Source organism: Ranitomeya imitator, chromosome 9 (assembly GCF_032444005.1).
Source record: "Ranitomeya imitator isolate aRanImi1 chromosome 9, aRanImi1.pri, whole genome shotgun sequence".
NCBI lineage: Eukaryota > Metazoa > Chordata > Amphibia > Anura > Dendrobatidae > Ranitomeya > Ranitomeya imitator.
Window position 1 is genome coordinate 157,393,266 of NC_091290.1, and position 21,451 is coordinate 157,414,716.

The 21,451-nt window shown below is 49.3% G+C and overlaps 1 protein-coding gene across 1 annotated transcript; it reads left to right on the top strand.

Annotated features, from left to right (window-relative positions):
* Positions 1-253: 253 nt before the first annotated feature.
* E2F4 (E2F transcription factor 4) lies at positions 254-7,673 on the top strand. Its single transcript, XM_069739654.1, has 9 exons — positions 254-532; positions 2,614-2,775; positions 5,331-5,374; positions 5,673-5,734; positions 5,824-6,058; positions 6,262-6,408; positions 7,071-7,118; positions 7,193-7,237; positions 7,313-7,673. Exons 1-9 carry the CDS (start codon positions 375-377, stop codon positions 7,423-7,425), a joined length of 1,014 nt encoding a protein of 337 aa, XP_069595755.1. The 5' UTR covers positions 254-374; the 3' UTR covers positions 7,426-7,673.
* Positions 7,674-21,451: the final 13,778 nt, after the last annotated feature.

Here is a 21,451-nt window from a genome sequence, read left to right on the forward strand (position 1 = left end):
GAGATAGGTGGAGGACCTGTGGGGGCTCCGGGCAGGAGCTGTAGATGGGGGGGGTTTGGGATTCCGGACAGGAGAGGTAGATGGATGGCCTGTGGGAGCTCTGGGCAGGAGCTGTAGGTAGGGGCTCCGGGCTGGTAGGTTGGGGCCCCTGTAGGAGCGCTGGCCAGGAGAGGTACGGTAGGTTGGGGCTCCTGTAGATGTGCTGGACAGAGGTAGGTGCAATATAGAAATGTGCTTGCAGTTTGCTGGCGTTGATGCATCTCTCCCCGGCGGGCTGTGTGTGCAGGCTTCGGTTTTGCCATGGTCAGGTAGCGGCTCTCTTGGCTCTTTGCTACACCCAGTGAGCACAATGTGCGCTGCACTGCCACTTTCTGATGAAGGGCCGCAGCTTTTTGATGGTCCTCTCCCGTGTTTATCGCCAGGCTGCAGATACGCTCGCTGTCAGACAGAAACGCCGAATATATGACATCACCAATGTTTTGGAAGGAATCGGGCTGATCGAGAAGAAGTCTAAGAACAGCATTCAGTGGAAGTAAGCAGCACTGCGCGGGCTTAGCCGGATCACTGCTGTCACAGAAGATCATATCCTCTAGTCACATCCAAAGCTGCTTCATGATTCTGTTCCCCCTTTCATGGTTCTTGGTGAATCAGATTTGTAGGACATATGTGGATTTCTCTCCTTATTTTTTTTTTTTTTAATATATAAATTATCTCTAGTGGAGCATTAATGGAAAACCGAGCAAGAATGCTTTATTGTGTGACTGCTCTAGGGAGGGTGTTGTGGCCACTCCTGTCAGGGCATGCTGCCGCAAATCTCTGGGGAAGTGGAGGGTCTGCTTCCCTTTTGTGGTGTAAGGGTGGGGTGGCTGTTCAGCTCTGCCGGCGGGAGGTGTGAGGGTTGGCTGCCTGCCTTGGGCAGCAATTTCGGGGGCGCGGGGCGGCTACCTACCTTTGGGCCGCAATGCGGGGTCGTAGGCCGGCTGTCTGCCTTGGGCTGTAATGCAGGGGTCGCGGGCCGGCTGTCTGCCTTGGGCTGCAATGCGGGGTCGTAGGCCGGCTGTCTGCTTTGGGCTGTGATGCTGGGGTTGCGGGCCACCTGTCTGCCTTAGCCTGTGATGCTGGGGTCGCAGGCCGGCTGTCTGCCTTGGCCTGTGATGCTGGGGTCGCGGGCCGGCTGTCTGCCTTGGGCTGCAATGCGGGGTCGTAGGCCGGCTGTCTGCCTTGGGCTGCAATGCGGGGTCGTAGGCCGGCTGTCTGCCTTGGGCTGTGATGCTGGGGTCGCGGGCCACCTGTCTGCCTTGGCCTGTGATGCTGGGGTCGCGGGCCGGCTGTCTGCCTTGCGCTGTGATGCTGTGGTCGCGGGCTGGCTGTCTGCCTTGGGCTGTGATGTTGTGGTCGCGGGCCGGCTGTCTGCCTTGGGCTGTGATGCAGGGGTCGCAGGCCGGCTGTCTGCCTTGGCCTGTGATGCTGGGGTCTCAGGCCACCTGTCTGCCTTGGGCTTTGATGCAGGGGTCGCGGGCCGGCTGTCTGCCTTGACCTGTGATGCTGGGGTCGCGGGCCGGCTGTCTGCCTTGGGCTGTGATGCTGTGGTCGCGGGCTGGCTGTCTGCCTTGGGCTGTGATGCTGTGGTCGTGGGCCGACTGTCTGCCTTGGGCTGTGATGCTGTGGTCGCGGGCCGGCTGTCTGCCTTGGGCTGTGATGCAGGGGTCGCAGGCCGGCTGTCTGCCTTGGGCTGTGATGCTGTGGTCGCGGGCCGGCTGTCTGCCTTGGGCTGTGATGCAGGGGTCGCAGGCCGGCTGTCTGCCTTGGCCTGTGATGCTGGGGTCTCGGGCCACCTGTCTGCCTTGGGCTGTGATGCAGGGGTCGCGGGCCGGCTGTCTGGCTTGGCCTGTGATGCTGGGGTCGCGGGCCGGCTGTCTGGCTTGGCCTGTGATGCTGGGGTCGCGGGCCGGCTGTCTGCCTTGGGCTGTGATGCTGGGGTCGCGGGCCACCTGTCTGCCTTGGCCTTTGATGCTGTGGTCGCGGGCCGGCTGTCTGCCTTGGGCTGTGATGCTGTGGTCGCGGGCCGGCTGTCTGCCTTGGGCTGTGATGCAGGGGTCGCAGGCCGGCTGTCTGCCTTGGGCTGTGATGCTGGGGTCTCGGGCCACCTGTCTGCCTTGGGCTGTGATGCAGGGGTCGCGGGCCGGCTGTCTGCCTTGGGCTGTGATGCAGGGGTCGCGGGCCGGCTGTCTGCCTTGGCCTGTGATGCTGGAGTCGCGGGCCGGCTGTCTGCCTTGGGCTGTGATGCTGTGGTCGCGGGCTGGCTGTCTGCCTTGGGCTGTGATGCAGGGGTCGCGGGCCGGCTGTCTGCCTTGGCCTGTGATGCTGGGGTCTCGGGCCACCTGTCTGCCTTGGGCTGTGATGCAGGGGTCGCGGGCCGGCTGTCTGCCTTGGGCTGTGATGTGGGGGTGCGGGCCACCTGTCTGCCTTGGCCTGTGATGCTGGGGTCTCGGGCCACCTGTCTGCCTTGGGCTGTGATGCGGGGGTGTGGGCCACCTGTCTGCCTTGGGCTGTGATGCGGGGGTAATGTGTGATCATGTACCTAACTACCTAACTTTGGTCCGATTCTTGCAGAGGGGTGGGTCCTGGATGTAACACTCGGGAGATCGCCGATAAGCTGATTGACCTGAAGGCGGAGCTGGCAGACCTGGAGCAGCGCGAGCAGGAACTCGACCAGCAGCGCATTTGGGTGCAGCAGAGCATCAAAAATGTGACGGACGATGTGCAGAACACTGGATATCCTTTTTGTGTGGTCAATGAAGAACCTAAAAGAATTGTTCCCGTCTTTAGCTGCGCTCGCCCATCCTGTTACATCAGGAAATGACAGAAGTCTTCGGGAGCTGTGGGGGTAACACTGGCCTTTGAGGGGTTTGTGCGAGCTAGGCTGGGGTCATGTGGGGTAACGTGTCCTGTCGGCAGGATTGTGCTCAGTGACTGCAGTGTGCGCTCAGCACCTCTATACTGATGACAATGATGATGTGGTTCTTGTGTAATCCGTGTTGGACATTTTCAGTTAATGATATGCTTGTGCTTCGGGGCAGCCTGTGGGCAAAGTCTTATCTTCCTGCTCCAAGCCCGAGAAACCAAGGAAAGACGTGACCACAAGCCGCCAAAGAGCACAGACATTCTGTCTATGATGAGGAACATGTTTGTACTTTGTGGTCTGGGCTGTGGTCGGGGCTGGTTTGTGGTCGTGGCTGTGCGGGAGTTTGTAAGCAGGGCTGCCGGTGGATGGGGCTGGTTTGTGGCTGGGTCTTAAGGCGGGGCTTCGGGCAGGTCTGTAGGAGGGGCTGTGGGTAGGGCTGGTTTGTGGCCGGGGCTTCTGGCAGGTCTGTAGGTGAGGCTGGTTTGATTCTGTGTCTGTAGGAGGGACTGTGGGTAGGGCTGATCTGTGGGCGGAGCTGCGGGCAGGTCTGTGGGCGGGGCTGCGGGCAGGTCTGTGGGCGGGGCTGCTTTGTGACCTGTTCTGTAGGTGAGGCTGTGGGCAGGTTTCTCTGTCTTAGAGCAGGAAGAAGAGATTCCGCCCACAGGTCGCCCCAGAGCGTGGGTATAACATTAACGGAAAACTTCTAACACTGATTACACAACAACCACAAGACAGATTTCATCACCAGGTATCCGTGTAATCAGTATAACGGCGCCGACCTGACACTGTCTAGAGCAGAGGTCCCCAACTCCAGTCCTCAAGGCCCACCAACAGGTCATGTTTTCAGGATTTCCTTTGCATTGCACAGGTGATGCAATTATTACCTGGGCAAGACTAAGGAAATCCTGAAAACATGACATGTTGGTGGGCCTTGAGGACTGGAGTTGGGGACCCCTGGTCTAGAGTATATAGAAAAAGAGAAGGTAGGCCTTATAGATGGGAGTCACCACCAAACAAGTACAAAATACACAGCTTTATTGAACAAAATGATATACAAAAGGCAAAACACACTAAAAAGGGATATAGAGTAACCCCATATACACTGTAGCCCAAAATAGGGCAAAAACCTGCACACACCTAAACAGGGTAAAATACACATACCTATGAATTAAAGTGGCTTGGATGACAACATAATAGCAGAATCAAGCCAGCCCAGCCAACCCCATATGTACATACACGAAAATAAACGTTATACGAACCTGGGGAGACAAAGAGACATAGCCAGGCAAGCACCATATAGTAAATGTGGCATAAATACGAGTAAAGTGCTGCTACAAGATCATAACTGATCATGGAAATGTACCAAGATGAGGCTGGGGCCGCAAATAAGGCCTGTATAAAACATCCACTGCCTACCTTCGTTCCCTGACGAAGCCACCAGAGCGTGGCGAAACGCGTTGGGTGCCTGCAGCTTGCATGCTCCTTTAACAGGGCACACATCTCCTCCTTATCCTACCTCTGACCGGTGCCTATGGAATGCTGCTATCTTTGCACTGTATGCATTTACTTCACTCTGGGCACATGGTCTTACCTTAGGTAGGCAGTGGATGTTTTATACAGGCCTTATTTGCGGCCTGTGTAAAAGGTATGTGTATTTTACCCTGTTTAGGTGTGTGCAGGTTTTTGCCCTATTTTGGGCTACAGTGTATATGGGGTTACTCTATATCCCTTTTTAAATGTTTTTAGTGTGTTTTGCCTTTTGTATATTATTTTGTTCAATAAAGCTGTGTTTTTTGTACTTGTTTGGTGGTGACTCCCATCTATAAGGGTACTTTCACACTGGCGTTTTTTGCCAGACGTCGCAATGCGTCGTTTATGGCAAAAAACGCATCCTGCAAAGTTGTTTGCAGGAAGCGTTTTTGCCCCATAGATTAACATTTGCGACGCTTTGCCACACGTCGCAACCGTCGTGCGACGGTTGCGCCGTGTTGTGGCGGACCGCCAGGAGCAAAAAACAAATGTAATGTTTTTTGCTCCTGACGGACCGCTTTTTCCGACCGCGCATGCGCGGCCGGAACTCCGCCCCCACCTCCCCGCACCTCACAATGGGGCAGCGGATGCGCCGGAGAATGCATCCGCTGCACCCATTGTGCGGCGCTAACAACGCTAGCGTTGGAATTCGGCCCGTCGCATTGCGTCAGGCCGAGATTCCGACGCTAGTGTGAAAGTAGCCTAAGGCCTACCTTCTCTCTTTCTATATACTCTTGACAGTTTTTAGGCCTGGTTCGAGTCCCACGTACCGTGGTGCCCCCATTTCTTTGTTTATTGGGACCTGACACTGTAGTCACTGAGCCCAATCCTGCTGACAGGTCCGATTAGTAGAAGAGGGGCACAGCAGTTACTAGTCCTTCCTTAACGTGAACACGCTGACATATCTGACCCATGATGACATCTGCCGCTGCTTCCGAGGTTAGTCGTGACCGCTGCGCCGCTGTATCAGGAGCTGGACTTCCTACCTCAGGGTACATATGTGTGCAGGGGGTTGTGCCACTGTTTGGATACAAACCAATGTCGCATGTGCTTCGTCATATTGGTACAAAATGGGCATGTGACGTTAATATTGGAAGTGTATGAATCGTGTGCTACGTGGTTGGCGCAGGACTGCCATCCCCTGTACTGTGCACCACCTCACTTCCTCGCCACCACACATGGTTGAATCCTTCCCGCACTTTTGGCCACAGCACACATGTATGGCTTTATTTTGCAGGCGATACTTTGCTGGCTATCAAGGCTCCATCGGGCACTTGCCTGGAAGTCCCAGTCCCTGAGGTAAGCGTCTGTCTCTCTATGGTCTACCTTTTGCCTGGGTGTTGTGATGATTGCCCCCATCCCACGTAGTGTTCTGATTATTCTGTTAGGGGGTGAATGGACAGAAGAAGTTTCAGATTCATTTGAGGAGTTCCAGTGGGCCTATTGAGGTTCTTCTAGTTAATAAAGACTCTTCCAGCTCCACACCAGTCGTTGTTCCTGTTCCTCCACCAGAAGATCTTGTCCTGTCGCCTCCAGCCGTGCCTGCCACTCCTGAGCCTTTACCACCCACTCCACAGAAAGAGACAGAAAGCAGAACCCCGACGGCAGCGGAGCCCCCTGCATGTGAGTGCTGCGTCCTCTACTACGACGGGTAATGAGCACGCGGTCCCACCCCGCCATTATAGCAGTGCAGGTGCTGATATAGATCTGTCCTCTCTGTGAGTGCCACTATGGAGTGTGACAAGGACGGACACAGGCCCTGGTTCCTCACCCCTGTCCCTAGACAATGCAGATGGAGCTGTCTCAGTGTTTTGGCTTCTCCACAGTGTCTCCAGAGCTGGATCCAGAAGATAAAGGACGGAGTCGTCTTGTGGACTCTGGCTTGCTCCAGTCTTCAGCTTCCTTAGGCAACAGTCCTGAATTGCCAAACGCTTCTACCTCATTCCAGCCAGTCAAATCTGAGCAATCAAATGGTAAGTGATGGCGAGACACGCGAATCGGAAACATGGCGACTCGGAGGCAGCGTGCTTACTGACTGATGTCCCCAGGACCAGTCTGCGGCCAGCGCTGCCTCCATCATTACCTTATTGAACGTTACAGCAGCGGTAGACCGCCTGGAGCTGGCGGATGTATTTGGAAATTGTATTTGGCAGGTTGTGAAGACATGCCATTGTAAAGCCCATGGCCTGACTGCTCCGTACTTCCTTCAGGGGATGATGTCTGAAGTCACATTCAGTACCTGGCCGGCAAAGCGGCATGTTACCAGTACTGCGTCAGGATGTTCTGCCGTGAACATGGCTACCCTCTGCATCACTTAATGCTGATACGCTCCGCATAGTACTAATGCTTCCGGTATGGACTTTTCTCAGGCTGACCCTCCGGTGCCATACCATGAGCATGTAGCCATAGCAGGCCCGTGATGGCCCTTGTTACATTCCATGGCTGTCCGGGGTATATCGCCCCATCTTACATGTTTTGGTTGCTATTGACAGTGGCATCTCGGAGGATAATGATGTAGTATCAGTGTAATTCCCGCTCATACCGCCTTCCAGTACATACTCAGCCGCTGTTCTGTGTGACACTGGCCGCTCTGATGGTACAGGACATGATAGAGCCTTGTGTTCTTTGTTTTCAGTGCTGGACTTGCCCACAGATATCTCAGAGTTATTTGATCCCACAAGAGGTAAGCGATTTCCCTGTGAGCTCCTAGTAATGTGACCCTCAAGGTCCATCTAGTGACTGTCTCTTGTGTTCCAGAATGCATCACATCGGACCTTCTAGAAGAGCTGATGTCATCAGAAGGTAAGCGTGTGCCGGCTGGTGAAGGTGGTCGCCTCCCCATACGTGGTCTCTCACAATGGCTCGTCTCTTTTCCAGTGTTTGCCCCTCTGCTCAGACTGTCGCCTCCACCTGGTGACCATGACTATATCTACAATTTGGACGAAAGCGAAGGAGTCTGTGATCTGTTTGATGTTCCCATCAATCTTTGATCTCTGAACTCGGCCTTGTGCCCCATTGTGAATATGCACAGATTTCTCTATTTTTGGATTTGCATGGATGAAAAAGAAAGTCAGAGTGCCACAAAGTGTGGGCAAGGAGATTCCAGCCTGTCATGCCGCTGACGGCCTGCCTGCTTCACAAATGGACAGATTCTCCACCGTGACGGCCAACACTGCACACTTTCTTATAGAGTTGGCTGTCTTGAATGAGTATGTGGATAAAATTTATATTTTCTATAGTTATCTTCATGCTTGTGTTCTGTCCTACTTTTGTAGGGTTTTTATATAAGTATAATTTTGGCCAGTAGCGCACTATGAATGTGAATGCTGCTTCGGCGTCTTTGTGTGTCTCTGTAGTTGATGGTTGTGTATGATCTCGGCCACTCTTCTGGCCTTGCCCCATGGCAGAACTGGCCAACTCTTCTGGCCTTGCCCCATGGCAGAACTGGCCAACTCTTCTGGCCTTGCCCCGTGGTGCAGCCGGCCACTGTTCTGGCCTTGCCCCATGGCGGAGCCGGCCACTCTTCTAGCGTTGCCTCATGGTGGATTCGGCCAACTCTTCTGGTGTTGCCCCGTGGTGGAGCCGGCCACTCTAATGCCGTCATCCCGTGGCAGAGCTGGCCACTGTTCTGGCGTTGCCCCGTGGTGGAGCCGGCCACCCTTCTAGTGTTGCCCCATGGCGGAGCTGGACAATTCTTCTTGCCTTGCCCCGTGGCGGAGCCGGCCACTTTTCTGGCGTTGCCTCATGGTGGATTCGGCCAACTCTTCTGGCGTTGCCCCGTGGCAGAACAATCCAACTCTTCTGGTGTTGCCCCCGCTGCATCTTTAAGGTCAGGGACCAACTAAAAGGTTCACTGTGACAGGGCAGTGGCTTAATGCAGCCTGACCTTCTGGTACCAGTCCAATAACAGCCGAAAACCTTGCACCACAAAGCACAGTGACTTGCGGGGTTTGGATAGGAGCCCTGACAGCGCTTGCCCCCACGTTCAGTTACGCCATGTGAACAAGATTGTGTGGTGCACTAACAGGAGTTTAGGGCAGAGCTGTATGGAGGCGGCGGGATACGAACCTTTTATAGGGAACCTGTCACCTTGTACATGGAGGCTGATCCGTGGACAGCACGGTTTTGGGGAAAAAGAAGCCGAACAGAACAATGGACTCCATGTTATAACAACCCTAAAGAACTTGTTAAACCCCTTCCCAACATGCTCCATATATATACTGCTCTGCAGGAGCTGTGTTCCCGCAAACAGGAGTGTATTTTATGGTGGTGCAATCGCGCAACCTTACACTGAGCGCAGCGGCGATCGGGTGCTGGTATCGGCTCTGTGAAAGCTGTCACCCTGCAGCAGCGCCCATGATCAGTGCAGGCACCGATCGCAGGCATTTAACCTATCTGAGGCCACTGTCAGGAGTGATACAATAATAAAAATAGTCCTAATAATAATCTTTATTTTTATATAGCGCTAACATATTCCGCACATTTTGCTCACATTATCATCGCTGTCCCCGATGGGGCTCACAATCTAGATCCCCTATCAGTATGTCTTTGGAATGTGGGAGGAAACCAGAGAACCCGGAGGAAACCCACGCAAACATGGAGAGAACATACAAACTCTTTGCAGATGTTGTCCTTAGTGGGATTTGAACCCAGGACTCCAGCGCTGCTGTGCTAACCACTGAGCCACCGTGCTGCTCTAAGTCCCGGAGATTCTGGATTGGGATTGTCCTGAGGATTTGAAGGCATTACCAAAGGTTTTGGGTTTTGCCAACTACTACCGGAAGTTACGGTAATCAAAAACTTTTTGGTAGTAGCCAAACGTCTAACAGATATGACTAGGAAGGGGACATTCTTTTCCTAGTGGTCCAGTCCAGCTAGGGTGGCATCCGATACCATGAAGTGTCTTGTATCTGCTAAGCTCCTCGTGCAGCATGACGTCACTCGGCCTTTTAGGGTGCGTGGCCACTAGTGATGAGCGAGTGTACTCGTTGCTCGGGTTTTTTTGATTGCTCGGAGATTGTTTTCCTCGCAGCAGCTGGATCATTTGCGACTGTTTGACAGTTTGATTACATGTTGGAATTCCCTAGCAACCAGGCAACCCCCACATGTACTCAGGCTGGCTAGCAGCTGTAAATCATTCAGCTGAGGTGATGAAAACTAAATCTCCGAGCACTAACAAATCCTCGGAAGTCACCCAAGCATGCTCGGGGAAAACCTGAGCAACGAGTACACTCGCTCTTCACTAGTGTCCACGGTCCGTAATGACGGTGCTTTGGATGGAGCGGAAAACCTGCTCTGCCCGAAGCGTCGCCCCCTTCTGTACGCGCGGTGATTCCGGATGTGTTCATTGCACACATCCGGAATCGCCGCACCCTATACATAGGACCCTGTTATTTGCCTTGCGGCGACGGAGCGTTGCCACAAGTTAAACAGACCTGCTGCGTTCTAAAATAACAAGCCGCATGTTCGGAAACGCAGGGCCGCCAGATGCACGCATAGTGGAGACGGGATTTCGTAAAATCCCCTCCACTATGCTGTAACATCTGGACTCTGCAGGTTGAAAAATTGTCATCTACAGAGATGAATTATGACATTGGTAATGGGGTACTCTTGGCAATCACATGGACCTTTGAAGAGTGGCGTCATTTTCTTGAAGGAGCAGTTCATCCAGTAATGGTAATCACTGCTCATAAGAATCTCATCTAAGTCTGCGAAACGTCTAACGTCTCGAAAGGCAAGATGGGCATAGTTCTTCACCAGGTTTAACTTGTCACATATAGGCTGGGGAGCAAGAACATTAAGGCGTATGCCTTACCTTGTTTTCCTGGGGATTGATATAATTGTGAACCTGTTCTTATTCAACAAAAAGGGTGGTTATTGCGTCTGTGCTCCGATCTTGAAAAAGAGGTGGTTGACCCCTGCTGCCTGTCCGATAGGGAAACTGTTGGCACCTGTGAATCTCTGAGCTCTTAGTGAACATTATGATTTGGTCTTGGCCGGACATCCCGGTATTAAAGCCACCACTGATCTTCTTACTGGCTGTGTTTGGTGGCCAGGGCACGTCAGGATATTCAGGCGTGTGCTGCTGCCTGCAGTAGAAGTAAAGTTAGCGTGGTGCCGGTATAATGGACCAATTCGTCCCAGTAACGATATAATTTCACCGCAAACTCATGTAGCTTTCATGCTAATTAGCTTAAAGTTTAATATATACAATTTGTGGGAACAAAAACAAGAATATATTAGTAGAAGCGATATTAACACTTGACGTTTCGGCTCTACCAGAGCCTTAATCATTTTATCGCTTAATCCAAAGGCAGATCATAGATGAGGTGCAGAATAAGGGACAGATCTCTCCGTAGAGCCCAGAAGCGGCCAGTACTACAACACTGCTCTTGTGGTGATTGTAGGCAACCACCTAATGGTATAGGAGCCTGGTATTATGTGGATGGAAAGCAGCTGCCTGCAGTGTCTGCGTTCTGAAACCTCACACATGTCCATCTGGGTCTCTCCAACTATTGCCGATGACCACTTGGACTCCTTTATCGGTCGATTTGTATCACTGATCTACCTGTGTGGGCAGGTAATACTGTAATTGTGGTGGTGTTGGACAGATTCACTGAAATGTCACATTTTATTGCGCTACCGCTTTACCAAACCCCAAGGTCTTGGCGCAAATGTTCATCAGAGAGGTTGTAAAATTACATGGGATTTCTGTTGATATTGTCTTGAGAGGGGACTGCAGTTTATTTCCAAATTTTGGAGGCCGTTTTGCTCTCATTTGGGGATCCATCTGTTCTCTTCAGCATTTCACCCCCAGTCTAATGGCCAAACTGAATGGGTTAACCCGAATTTTGAGACATATCTTAGGTGTTTTGTGTCTGAGAATCAGGAGGGTTGGGCTACCTACTTACCTCTAGCTGAATTTGCGGCAAATAATCGTCACGAGTCTACTGGTAAGTTCCCGTTTTTCGGGGCATACAAGTTTCATCCTCGGTTCAGCACATTTAATAGGAACTGTTCTTCTGGAATACCTGAAGAAAAAACGGTTTTCTTCATTAATCACGTCAGTGTGGCAGGGGGTTAGTAATATTGTGAGGAAGATGGGGTCAAAGTATAATGGTGTGGCTAATCGGAGATGTTTGGTGGGTCTAAACCTGTCTGTTCGGGACTTGGTGTGGCTGTCTTCAAGGAACATATAAGTTGAAGATTCCCTCTTGGAAACTGGGTCCCAGGTTTATCATTCCTTATAAAGATAGTAGCCATCATCAATCCCGTAGCATTCTGCCTTGCTTTGCCATCCACATTCAGGATCCATAATGTGTTTCATCGATCTCTACTCAAAAAACATGTTGCGTCCTATGTACCATCACCTCTAGCACCATCTGCAGTCTTGGTGGATGGAAATGTATAACTTCAGGTAGCTAAGATCATTGACTCTTGCTTAGCTTGTCATTCGCTTTAGTATCTGGTACATTGGAGGGGATACGGTCCTGAGGAGAGGATGTGGGTACCATCATCTAACGTCCATGTGGTCAGGCTGATCCGGTCTTCATGTGGCACACACTGCTAGACCTGGTTCTGAGGTTCCAGAGGTCCCTCGTAGAAGGTAGGGTACTGTCACGGGTTTACAGGGATAGAGAGGAGCCATAAGACCACAGCACTTCACCTTTGTATTAAACGAAAACCCTAAAGGTACCGTCACACTGAACGATATCGCTAGCGATCCGTGACATTGCAGCGTCCTGGCTAGCGATATCGTTCAGTTTGACACACAGCAGCGATCTGGATCCTGCTGTGATGTCGTTGGTCGGAGCAGAAAGTCCAGCACTTTATTTCGTCGCTGCACTCCCGCAGACATCGCTGAATCGGTGTGTGTGAAGCCGATTCAGCGATGTCTTCACTGGTAACCAGGGTAAACATCGGGTTACTAAGCGCAGGGCCGTGCTTAGTAACCCGATGTTTACCCTGGTTTTCAGCGTAAATGTAAAAAAAAAAAAAAACACTACATACTTAAATTCCGTGTCTGTTCCCCGGCGCTGTGCTTCTCTGCACTGACAGCGCCAGATGGAAAGCACAGCGGTGACGTCACCACTGTGCTCTGCTTTCTGGCCGGCGCTTACACAGTGCAGAGAAGCACAGCGCCGGGGGACAGACATGGAATTTAAGTATGTAGTGTTTTTGTTTTTTTTTTTACGTTTACGCTGGTAACCAGGGTTAACATTGGGTTACTAAGCACAACCCTGCGCTTAGTAACCTGATGTTTACCCTGGTTACCAGGGGACTTCGCATAGTTGGTCGCTGGAGAGCGGTCTGTGTAACAGCTCTCCAGCGACCAAACAGCGACGCTGCAGTGATCGGGATCGTTGTCTAGATCGCTGCAGCGTCGCTAAATGTGACGGTACCTTAATTTAACTACTTTATGCACAGCTAAAATAAGCTTTTAAAATATAATAAATCTTATTAAAGACAAGACATAAAAACACAGTTAAAAGTAGGAGAGGATATACCAGCGGTACTAACTAAAGCGGGTACATCCAGATAGAAAATGATAAAAAATCCTGAGTCAGAAATACCCATTAACGGTAGACTCTGCCAACAAGGTCTGTCAATAGATGTAGAAAAAAAACAATGTACATTTGTATATTTGTCACGTCAAGTCAGCAGATGTCCAACATACACACATACAGTTGTGCAAAATATCGCAATCCAGAAATATCAAAGAGAAACTTCCAAGAATATATAAAGGTAAGAGGAGGAGCCACAATCATGAGATCAGGAAGGATAATGAGAAGCAAAGTTGCTACAATGAAAATATAGAAGCATAAATAAACTGTAAGTGTGATTCAACCAAGCACCTATGGGTCATTACCTTAGTAACCGAGGACCCACTGCTCTAGACCAGCGTTTCGCTCTGAGATGCTTCATCTAAGGGTGGTTGGGTACTGGCCAAATGGAGTATTTACATTGTCAATAGGCTTTAGCAGATGTTCCCTGTGAAACATACATTTTTATTTATTTGCAAATTGTGTGGAGCATTACATCTTATTGACATTAAATTCTTAATAATTAACACAACGTTATGGGGATTAGGGAAGGGAAGAGGATAGGGGAAATGGTGACATTACAGTAACTATCCAATCACATTCTCTATGCGAATCTGCAAAGTTATTTAAGAACGGTATTTAAACGGAAAGATAATCAATTGTTCCATTTTTTGTGAAATTGAGCTATATTATTATTAGATGTGGCGATTATTTTTTCTGATAGGCAATTTTCGTTGATCAGTGATACAACCTCGGGCAGTGAGGGGCACCTGGAGTTTTTCCAGTAACTAGCAATTTTGATTCTTGTTGCTACAATAATATGTACAATCACTGTACGGAACTCATAGGGAAACGAGTCCAAATCAATAGCGATAATAAGAGTCACCAGTATACCCCAAATCTGGAACATCACATGATCTATGTCCCCCACAGATGTCTAATTCTGTCACAACACCATATATGTAACATGTCTGCACCGGGGGTCTCCGCACCTCCAGCACGTGTCTGCACCGGGGTCTCCGCACCTCCAGCACAGGTCTGCACCGGGGTCTCCACACCTCCAGCACGTGTCTGCACCGGGGTCTCCACACCTCCAGCACGTGTCTGCACCGGGGTCTCCACACCTCCAGCACGTGTCTGCACCGGGGTCTCCACACCTCCAGCACGTGTCTGCACCGGGGTCTCCACACCTCCAGCACGTGTCTGCACCGGGGTCTCCACACCTCCAGCACGTGTCTGCACCGGGGTCTCCACACCTCCAGCACGTGTCTGCACCGGGGTCTCCACACCTCCAGCACGTGTCTGCACCGGGGTCTCCACACCTCCAGCACGGGTCTGCACCGGGGTCTCCACACCTCCAGCACGTGTCTGCATCGGGGTCTCCACACCTCCAGCACGGGTCTGCATCGGGGTCTCCACACCTCCAGCACGGGTCTGAGGAACTGCGGAACATCCTAGACAATCTACTGGGAGTGAGATATCACCGATATAACAATTTCCTGGCGTTTCCTATGTGGTTCGTACATTTAGATTGAGAAGGATACCCTCTCCTCCACTGATCCGGTGTGACTGTGCAGTTTAGGTCTTTTTCCCACTTTTGCAGGTCTGTAGTTAGAGGGCAGGGTATTCTCCACATACAGTCTTAGCTTGTGGACAGCGCCCTAATCTGTGATGTCGGGTCATCAGCATAGAGTAAAGTTTAGATGACGGTGCAGACATCTGTTTTTTCCTTTCAGTTAGGAAATGCCGGATCTGCAAATATTTGTAAAAATCCCTTTGAGGGACATTGTATTTATCTCTCAATGATGTAAAAGTAATTATTTCCTCCCCATCACACAAGTTCCCAATTGAGGTAGTTTTGGGTAAATTCCAGTTTTCCAGGACGTCCCTCCTGACAGCACCCTGGAGGACGTCCTCCTCCCCCTTTGCTGGGACAGGAAACACACGAGAGTTCAAAAGGGCATGTCCCACCCCCAATCCTCAGTGTTTTTCCTGTCCCTGCTAGGGACGCATGAGAGAAGCTGTACTGGCTTACCGGAGCTCAGGGGGATCGTGCGGCTCGTCCAATACCCTTCCCCCTGTCAAGAGGCTCAGGGCAGAAACCCTCCGGAGGGGGGTCCCTCTGCTCCAAAGAACAGGAAGGCCGGGGGGCGTGACCGGATGTGGAGCTGAGCGGACGTGCGAGGCTGGAGCTCCCTAACCACCAGCTATCATAAGCGGCCCAAAGCACAGTGAGGTGACCGGAGGAGGTCAGATCTGAAGATAAGATAAGCCAGGCGGTGGTGCACTCCAGGAATGAAGCGAGGGAGAAGGAGGGGGCAGGCGCCCAGCAGGGTCCAGGTCTTTGAAGCGATGGGTAGTTGGATCCAAGATGGCGACCGCAACTCTCACCACGCGGCCGCCGGCAGCAGCAGGAGTGATGGCAGTGTGAGGCAAAGGTCAGAGCTGCACAGTGAATCACTCTACCAGCCCCAAACTCCCAGCAAAACTGAAAGATCCCTGAGCACACAGAGCTATTCACCAACGCTGCAGTCCCTGCTTTTCCCCCCTGCTAGGAATGCTGAAGGTTCAGAGCCTGAAGATTTACAGCCACTAAACACAGCCCTGACCGTCTCCTCAGACTCTCCTATTACAGACTCCAATTCTGCCCCTGTCACTGTAGCCACACTCAAATCCCTGCTGGGAGACCTGAAGCAAGCCATTCATACTGATATCACAACGGCTTTCACTGAGCTACATAAAGAAATAACGCAGATTGGCGACAGAACCTCACACATAGAGGGGAAACTGGAGGAATATACTACGGCGCACAACCAACTAGTAGACGCGCATAATGAAGCGGACGAAGAAATCATGGCCCTAAAACTGAAGCTTGCAGACCTAGAAGACCGATCCAGGCGCAATAACCTACGTTTCAGAGGAATCCCTGAGAGTGTGTCAGCGGATACACTAAAGGAGTTTCTAATGGACTTCTTCACAATTCTGGTGCCGTCAGCAGAACAGAGGGACCTGCTGATTGACAGGGCACATCGGATCCCCAAACCAAAGTCTGCTCCCAGCTCCGCACCGCGAGACGTGATAGCCAGGCTGCACTTCTACCATTTCAAGGAGGCAGTGACCAAGTCAGCGTCAGCAAAGCAAGAACTTCCAGAAAGATTCCGGAACATTCTGGTGTTCACCGACTTGTCTGCGACAACCCTGAACAGGAGGCGAGAATTCTCATCCGCAACCAAGATTCTACGGGACAACAGTATTGTCTACAAGTGGGGATATCCAGTAAAGCTCATCGTGACGAAAAACGGAACTTCACACGTCCTTGCGTCTCCCAGAGAGGCCATGACCCTGCTCCAGGAATGGTCCCTGACATCAGTGGATGAAGATACCAGCTCCCCACTAAAGAAAAGACCCCCGACACTGAACAAAGAATGGACCTGATTCTCACGCAAGTACTCTGTTACCATATGTATCCCCTGTGTGCCTATGCCAGGACACCACACTGTTATTTTTTTGCCTGGCTGGCAGGTTGAAGGGGCATGAGAATATTGCTTTCGTTTTTTCTATTCTCTCCCCCCTTTAATACTGGATAGGAACGACTATCCAGTTGGTTCACATAGAACCGGACTCTGAGTTGTACAAGTTGTACTTGTTCTGGTTGTTGTTAATTACTTTAACCCCTTTGTTTCCCTTATTATCCTGTATCTGGTGACTGATTGAATTTTTTTTTCTTTTTTGTAACTGATGGTATTTCAAATATCTAGCATTAATGTGAAAGGCCTAAACAGCCCTTTCAAGAGATCGTTATTATGGAAGGAAGCCCAGGCACTCAAAGCGGACATACTATGTGTCCAAGAAACTCATTTAAATCGTGATGATACCCATAGACTACAACATAAAAATTACCCCCATATCTATGTGTCATATGCGGCGAAAAAGAAGAGAGGGGTAGCGATTGCAATAAAAGACACTGTAGCGTTCCAGCTTGTTGATAGCGTTCTGGATGATGAAGGCAGATATGTAATATTGATATGTAGCATCAATAACAAGGTGTATACAATTGCATCTATATATTCACCCAATACAGGTCAAATCACTTTTATTAAAGACCTCATAACTAAATTATCCAAAATAAAACAAGGATCCCTGCTAATCTGTGGAGATTTTAACCTCGTCCCGATCCCCAACATAGACAAATCTTGGTGCTCAAAGAAAAAGTCCCAATCCCATGCGCTGTCCCAGTGTCTTATATCAGAAGAATTGTATGACACGTGGAGGGTCCTTCATGCTTCTGAAAGGGATTATACATATTACTCCCACCCACATAAAGTATATTCAAGAATAGATCTAATAGTAGTGGATAAATGGCTCCTACAAAACATACAATCAGCAAAAATTGGGAACATAACCTGGTCGGACCACGCTCCTGTAACATGCCAAATTAAAGAGACGTACAATAATTTAACTTATTCTCCGTGGAGAATTAATAACTTCTTAATAGCCTCAGATAATATTAAATCCCAACTTAACGACCTTCTCCAGGAATTTTTTGATATCAATAGTACCCCTGACATATCCCCGACCACAGTGTGGTGCGCCCACAAGGCCTATATAAGAGGGCGGCTAATACAGATAGCAGCGCAACACAAAAAATTGAGAATGCGACAAATAGAAGAGCTCAATAAAAATATAGCAACAATGGAAAACATCCATAAACATAGCCCATCACCCACGGTATATAGGAAACTACAAAAGGCAAGATACGAACTATATCAGCTATTCCAATATAAATATGAGCATAATTTGAGGAGGAATAAAGCTAAATATTATTGGCAGGGGAATAAGGCGAGTAAAATACTTGCCAATAAGATTAAAGCGAGATTAACAAAGCAAAAAATAGCTCACATACAAGATGATCAAAAGAACAAAATATACAACCCTAAAGAAATTGCGAATACTTTCGCAAGATATTACTCCTCACTCTATAATCTCAAGACCGACAACCTTATCCCACAACCCAACGCTGAGCTAATTAATAATTTCCTGAATAGCATATCTTTACCCCAAATCCCAGAGGATAAATTGATGGCAATAAATCAACCTATAAGCCAAAAAGAAATCCAACAAACCATTCAGGCAACAAAAAATAATAAATCCCCAGGACCGGATGGTATAACTAATGAATACTTGAAGTTATTCAACCAAATATTGTCCCCACATCTATTATTAGTCTTCCAAAATATATTTGAAACAGGCAAAATACGAGAAGAAATGTTACAAGCGACTATAGTCCCTCTTCCCAAGCCAGGAAAAACTCCCGATCATCCAAGTAATTTCAGGCCAATATCCCTACTAAATACTGACCTCAAGCTGTACTCCAAAATCTTAGCAAATAGACTCTCCGATGTAATCCCTTCCCTGGTGCACAGAGACCAGGTTGGATTTATCAAATCTAGACAGACATTGGACGGCACCAGACGAATGATTGACCTCATCCATGTGGCGGGGAGCGACCGGACGCCTTCTCTGCTCCTATCCCTGGACGCGGAGAAGGCGTTCGATCGGGTGCATTGGGGATACCTGTTTGAGGTTCTGGCCAGATTCGGATTTACGGGTAATATTGCTAAAGCAATCACTCTGCTATATTCTCACCCATCAGCATCGGTTTCTGTCTCTGGAATGATGTCGGACAGGTTTACTATTACTAACGGGACGAGACAGGGGTGTCCGCTATCACCCCTTATATTCGCTTTGGTGATTGAGCCTCTAGCGCAGAAAATTAGATCACACTCGATATCAGGAATTCAGGTGAATAAAACGGAACACAAAATAGGCTTATCTGCTGACGACATCATTCTAGCGTTAACAAACCCGACAGAATCATTACCGGCAGCAATGCAAGTAATCGATTCATATACTAAAATATCATATTATAAGCTGAACGTGTCTAAATGCCAGGTATTAAACCTGACCCCTCTCACAAAACACCCCAAAAGCTTTGAGAATAAGTACCCTTTTAAGTGGGAAAATGACCACATTGAGTATTTGGGTATTCGGCTGACACTCTCGGCAGATAAAATGCTATCACTGAATTATGAGTCTCTAAGGAAGAAAATCCAAACTGACATGTTACGTATGAAGAAACACGAACTATCATGGCTGGGCAGGATTGCATCGGTAAAAATGTTCATTCTCCCACAAATACTGTATTTGTTCCGCAATCTCCCCATCATATTCCCAATGAAAATATTAAAAGAGATTCAAGCAATGATTTTAAAATACATTTGGCAAGAGAGAAAACCCAGAGTCCAAGCGGACACGCTTTACATCCCTATGAGTAAGGGTGGCCTGGGGTGCCCCTCAGTGGTCCGGTACTACAGGGCCGCATTATTCGAACAGTTACGATTCATGTGGAATAATGATGATGATCGGCACTGGATAGCAATTGAAAAACATTTGATGAGAACCTCCAATGTCTCAGCTTTTTACCATGCACATCAAACTAAAGTCCCTAATAGAAACCTAAAAATGTCCCCAACAATAGACGCGGCTCTGGAGCTATGGAGTGTGTTGACTAATAAATTAGGCCTTATACAAACCGCATTCCTCAAAGCTCCTATAGAGACACTGGAGCATTGTATCCCGGACCTCAAACTTAAAAATTGGAATTTACCCAAAACCACCTCAATTGGGAACTTGTATGAGGGGGAGGAATTAATTACTTTTACATCATTGAGAGATAAATACAATGTTCCTCAAAGGGATTTTTACAAATATTTGCAGATCCGGCATTTCCTAACTGAAAGGAAAAAACAGATGCCTGCACCGCCATCTAAACTTTACTCTATGCTGATGAACCCGACATCACAGATTAGAGCGCTGTCCACAAGCTACGACTGTATGTTGGAGAATACTCTGCCCTCTCTAACTACATACCTGCAAAAGTGGGAAAAAGACCTAAACTGCACATTCACACCGGATCAGTGGAGGGCAGCCTTCTTAATTATTGGAAGCCAATCTAAATGTACTAACCACATAGAAAACGCCAGGAAATTGTTATATCGGTGGTATTTCACTCCCAGTAGATTGTCCAGGATGTTCTGCAGTTCCCCAGACACGTGCTGGAGGTGTGGAGACCCCTGTGCAGATATGCTACATATATGGTGGAGTTGTGACAGAATTAGACGTCTGTGGGAAGCCGTAGATCATCTGATGTTCCAGATTTGTGGTATACCGGTGACTCTTAATGCACAGCAGGCGTTACTCGCTATTGATTTGGACTCGTTTCCCTATGAGTTCCGTACAGTGATTGTACATATTATTGTAGCAACAAGACTCAAAATTGCTCGTTACTGGAAAAACTCCAGGTGCCCCTCACTGCCCGAGGTCGTATCACTGATCAACGAAAATTGCCTATCAGAAAAAATAATCGCTACATCTAATAATAATATAGCTCAATTTCAGAAAAAATGGAACAATTGGTTATCTTTCCGTTTAAATACCGTTCTTAAATGACTTTGCAGATTTGCATATAGAGAATGTGATTGGATAGTTATTGTAATGTCACCATTTCCCCTATCCTCTTCCCTTCCCTAATCCCCATAACGTTGTGTTAATTATTAAGAATTTAATGTCAATAAGATGTAATGCTTGACACAATTTGTAAATAAAAATTTATGTTTAAAAAAAAAAAAAAAAAAGAACAGGAAGGCCAAGTTCCTGTTGCGGCCGCTCCTCCCGTGGGGAGGCTCTCTGCTGCGACGCGGTTCCATGCGGGCAGCATCCAGAGCGCTGCGGCGTCTGGCAGAGCGTCTTTCAACGGAAGTTCAAGGGAACCGCGTCACTTCCGGTTTCGCGGCATCTGATCCCGTCACTTCCGGTGACGAGGTAGAAGTGCGGGGAGAGTGTGTGCGCTCCAGCGTGGGACGCACAAGCAGCCGAATCGCTCCTAATCCAGCGTGGACGCTGCGGGGACCTGCTGAATCATCATGGAAAGTACAACAGCAGAGGATGGGGTGAGTGCGCAGTGCGCTGTCCCCCCTATTCACTCACACATACTATTCAGGCTTCCCATTACTTCTCCCTATCTTATATCGTTTAAGGATAAGGGAACCCCCGCTGCCCCCCCTCCTCAAGCTAAGAAATCCGGCAAATCAGCTGCGAAGTCATATAGATGTCCTATATGCAACGTAAAGCTCCCGGACACCCATACAAAGACCTTGTGTGCAGATTGCACTTCCAAGGTTATGAAAGACGAACAGCCGACACTTCTATCAGAAATGAGGTCCCTAATACGGGAAGAAGTCCAGGCAGGCTTCTTTATCCAGTATTGTGGAAAGGTCCAGCCCAGTTCCCAGCCGTAAGAGAGCCAGAAGGGAACGAAACAATAAGGAGCCAGAATATAGCTCGGAGGACCTGTCTGCCTCCGATAACTTCTCTCCAGAAGAGGAAGGGGAACTTCCCTCGGGGAGTCAGGACC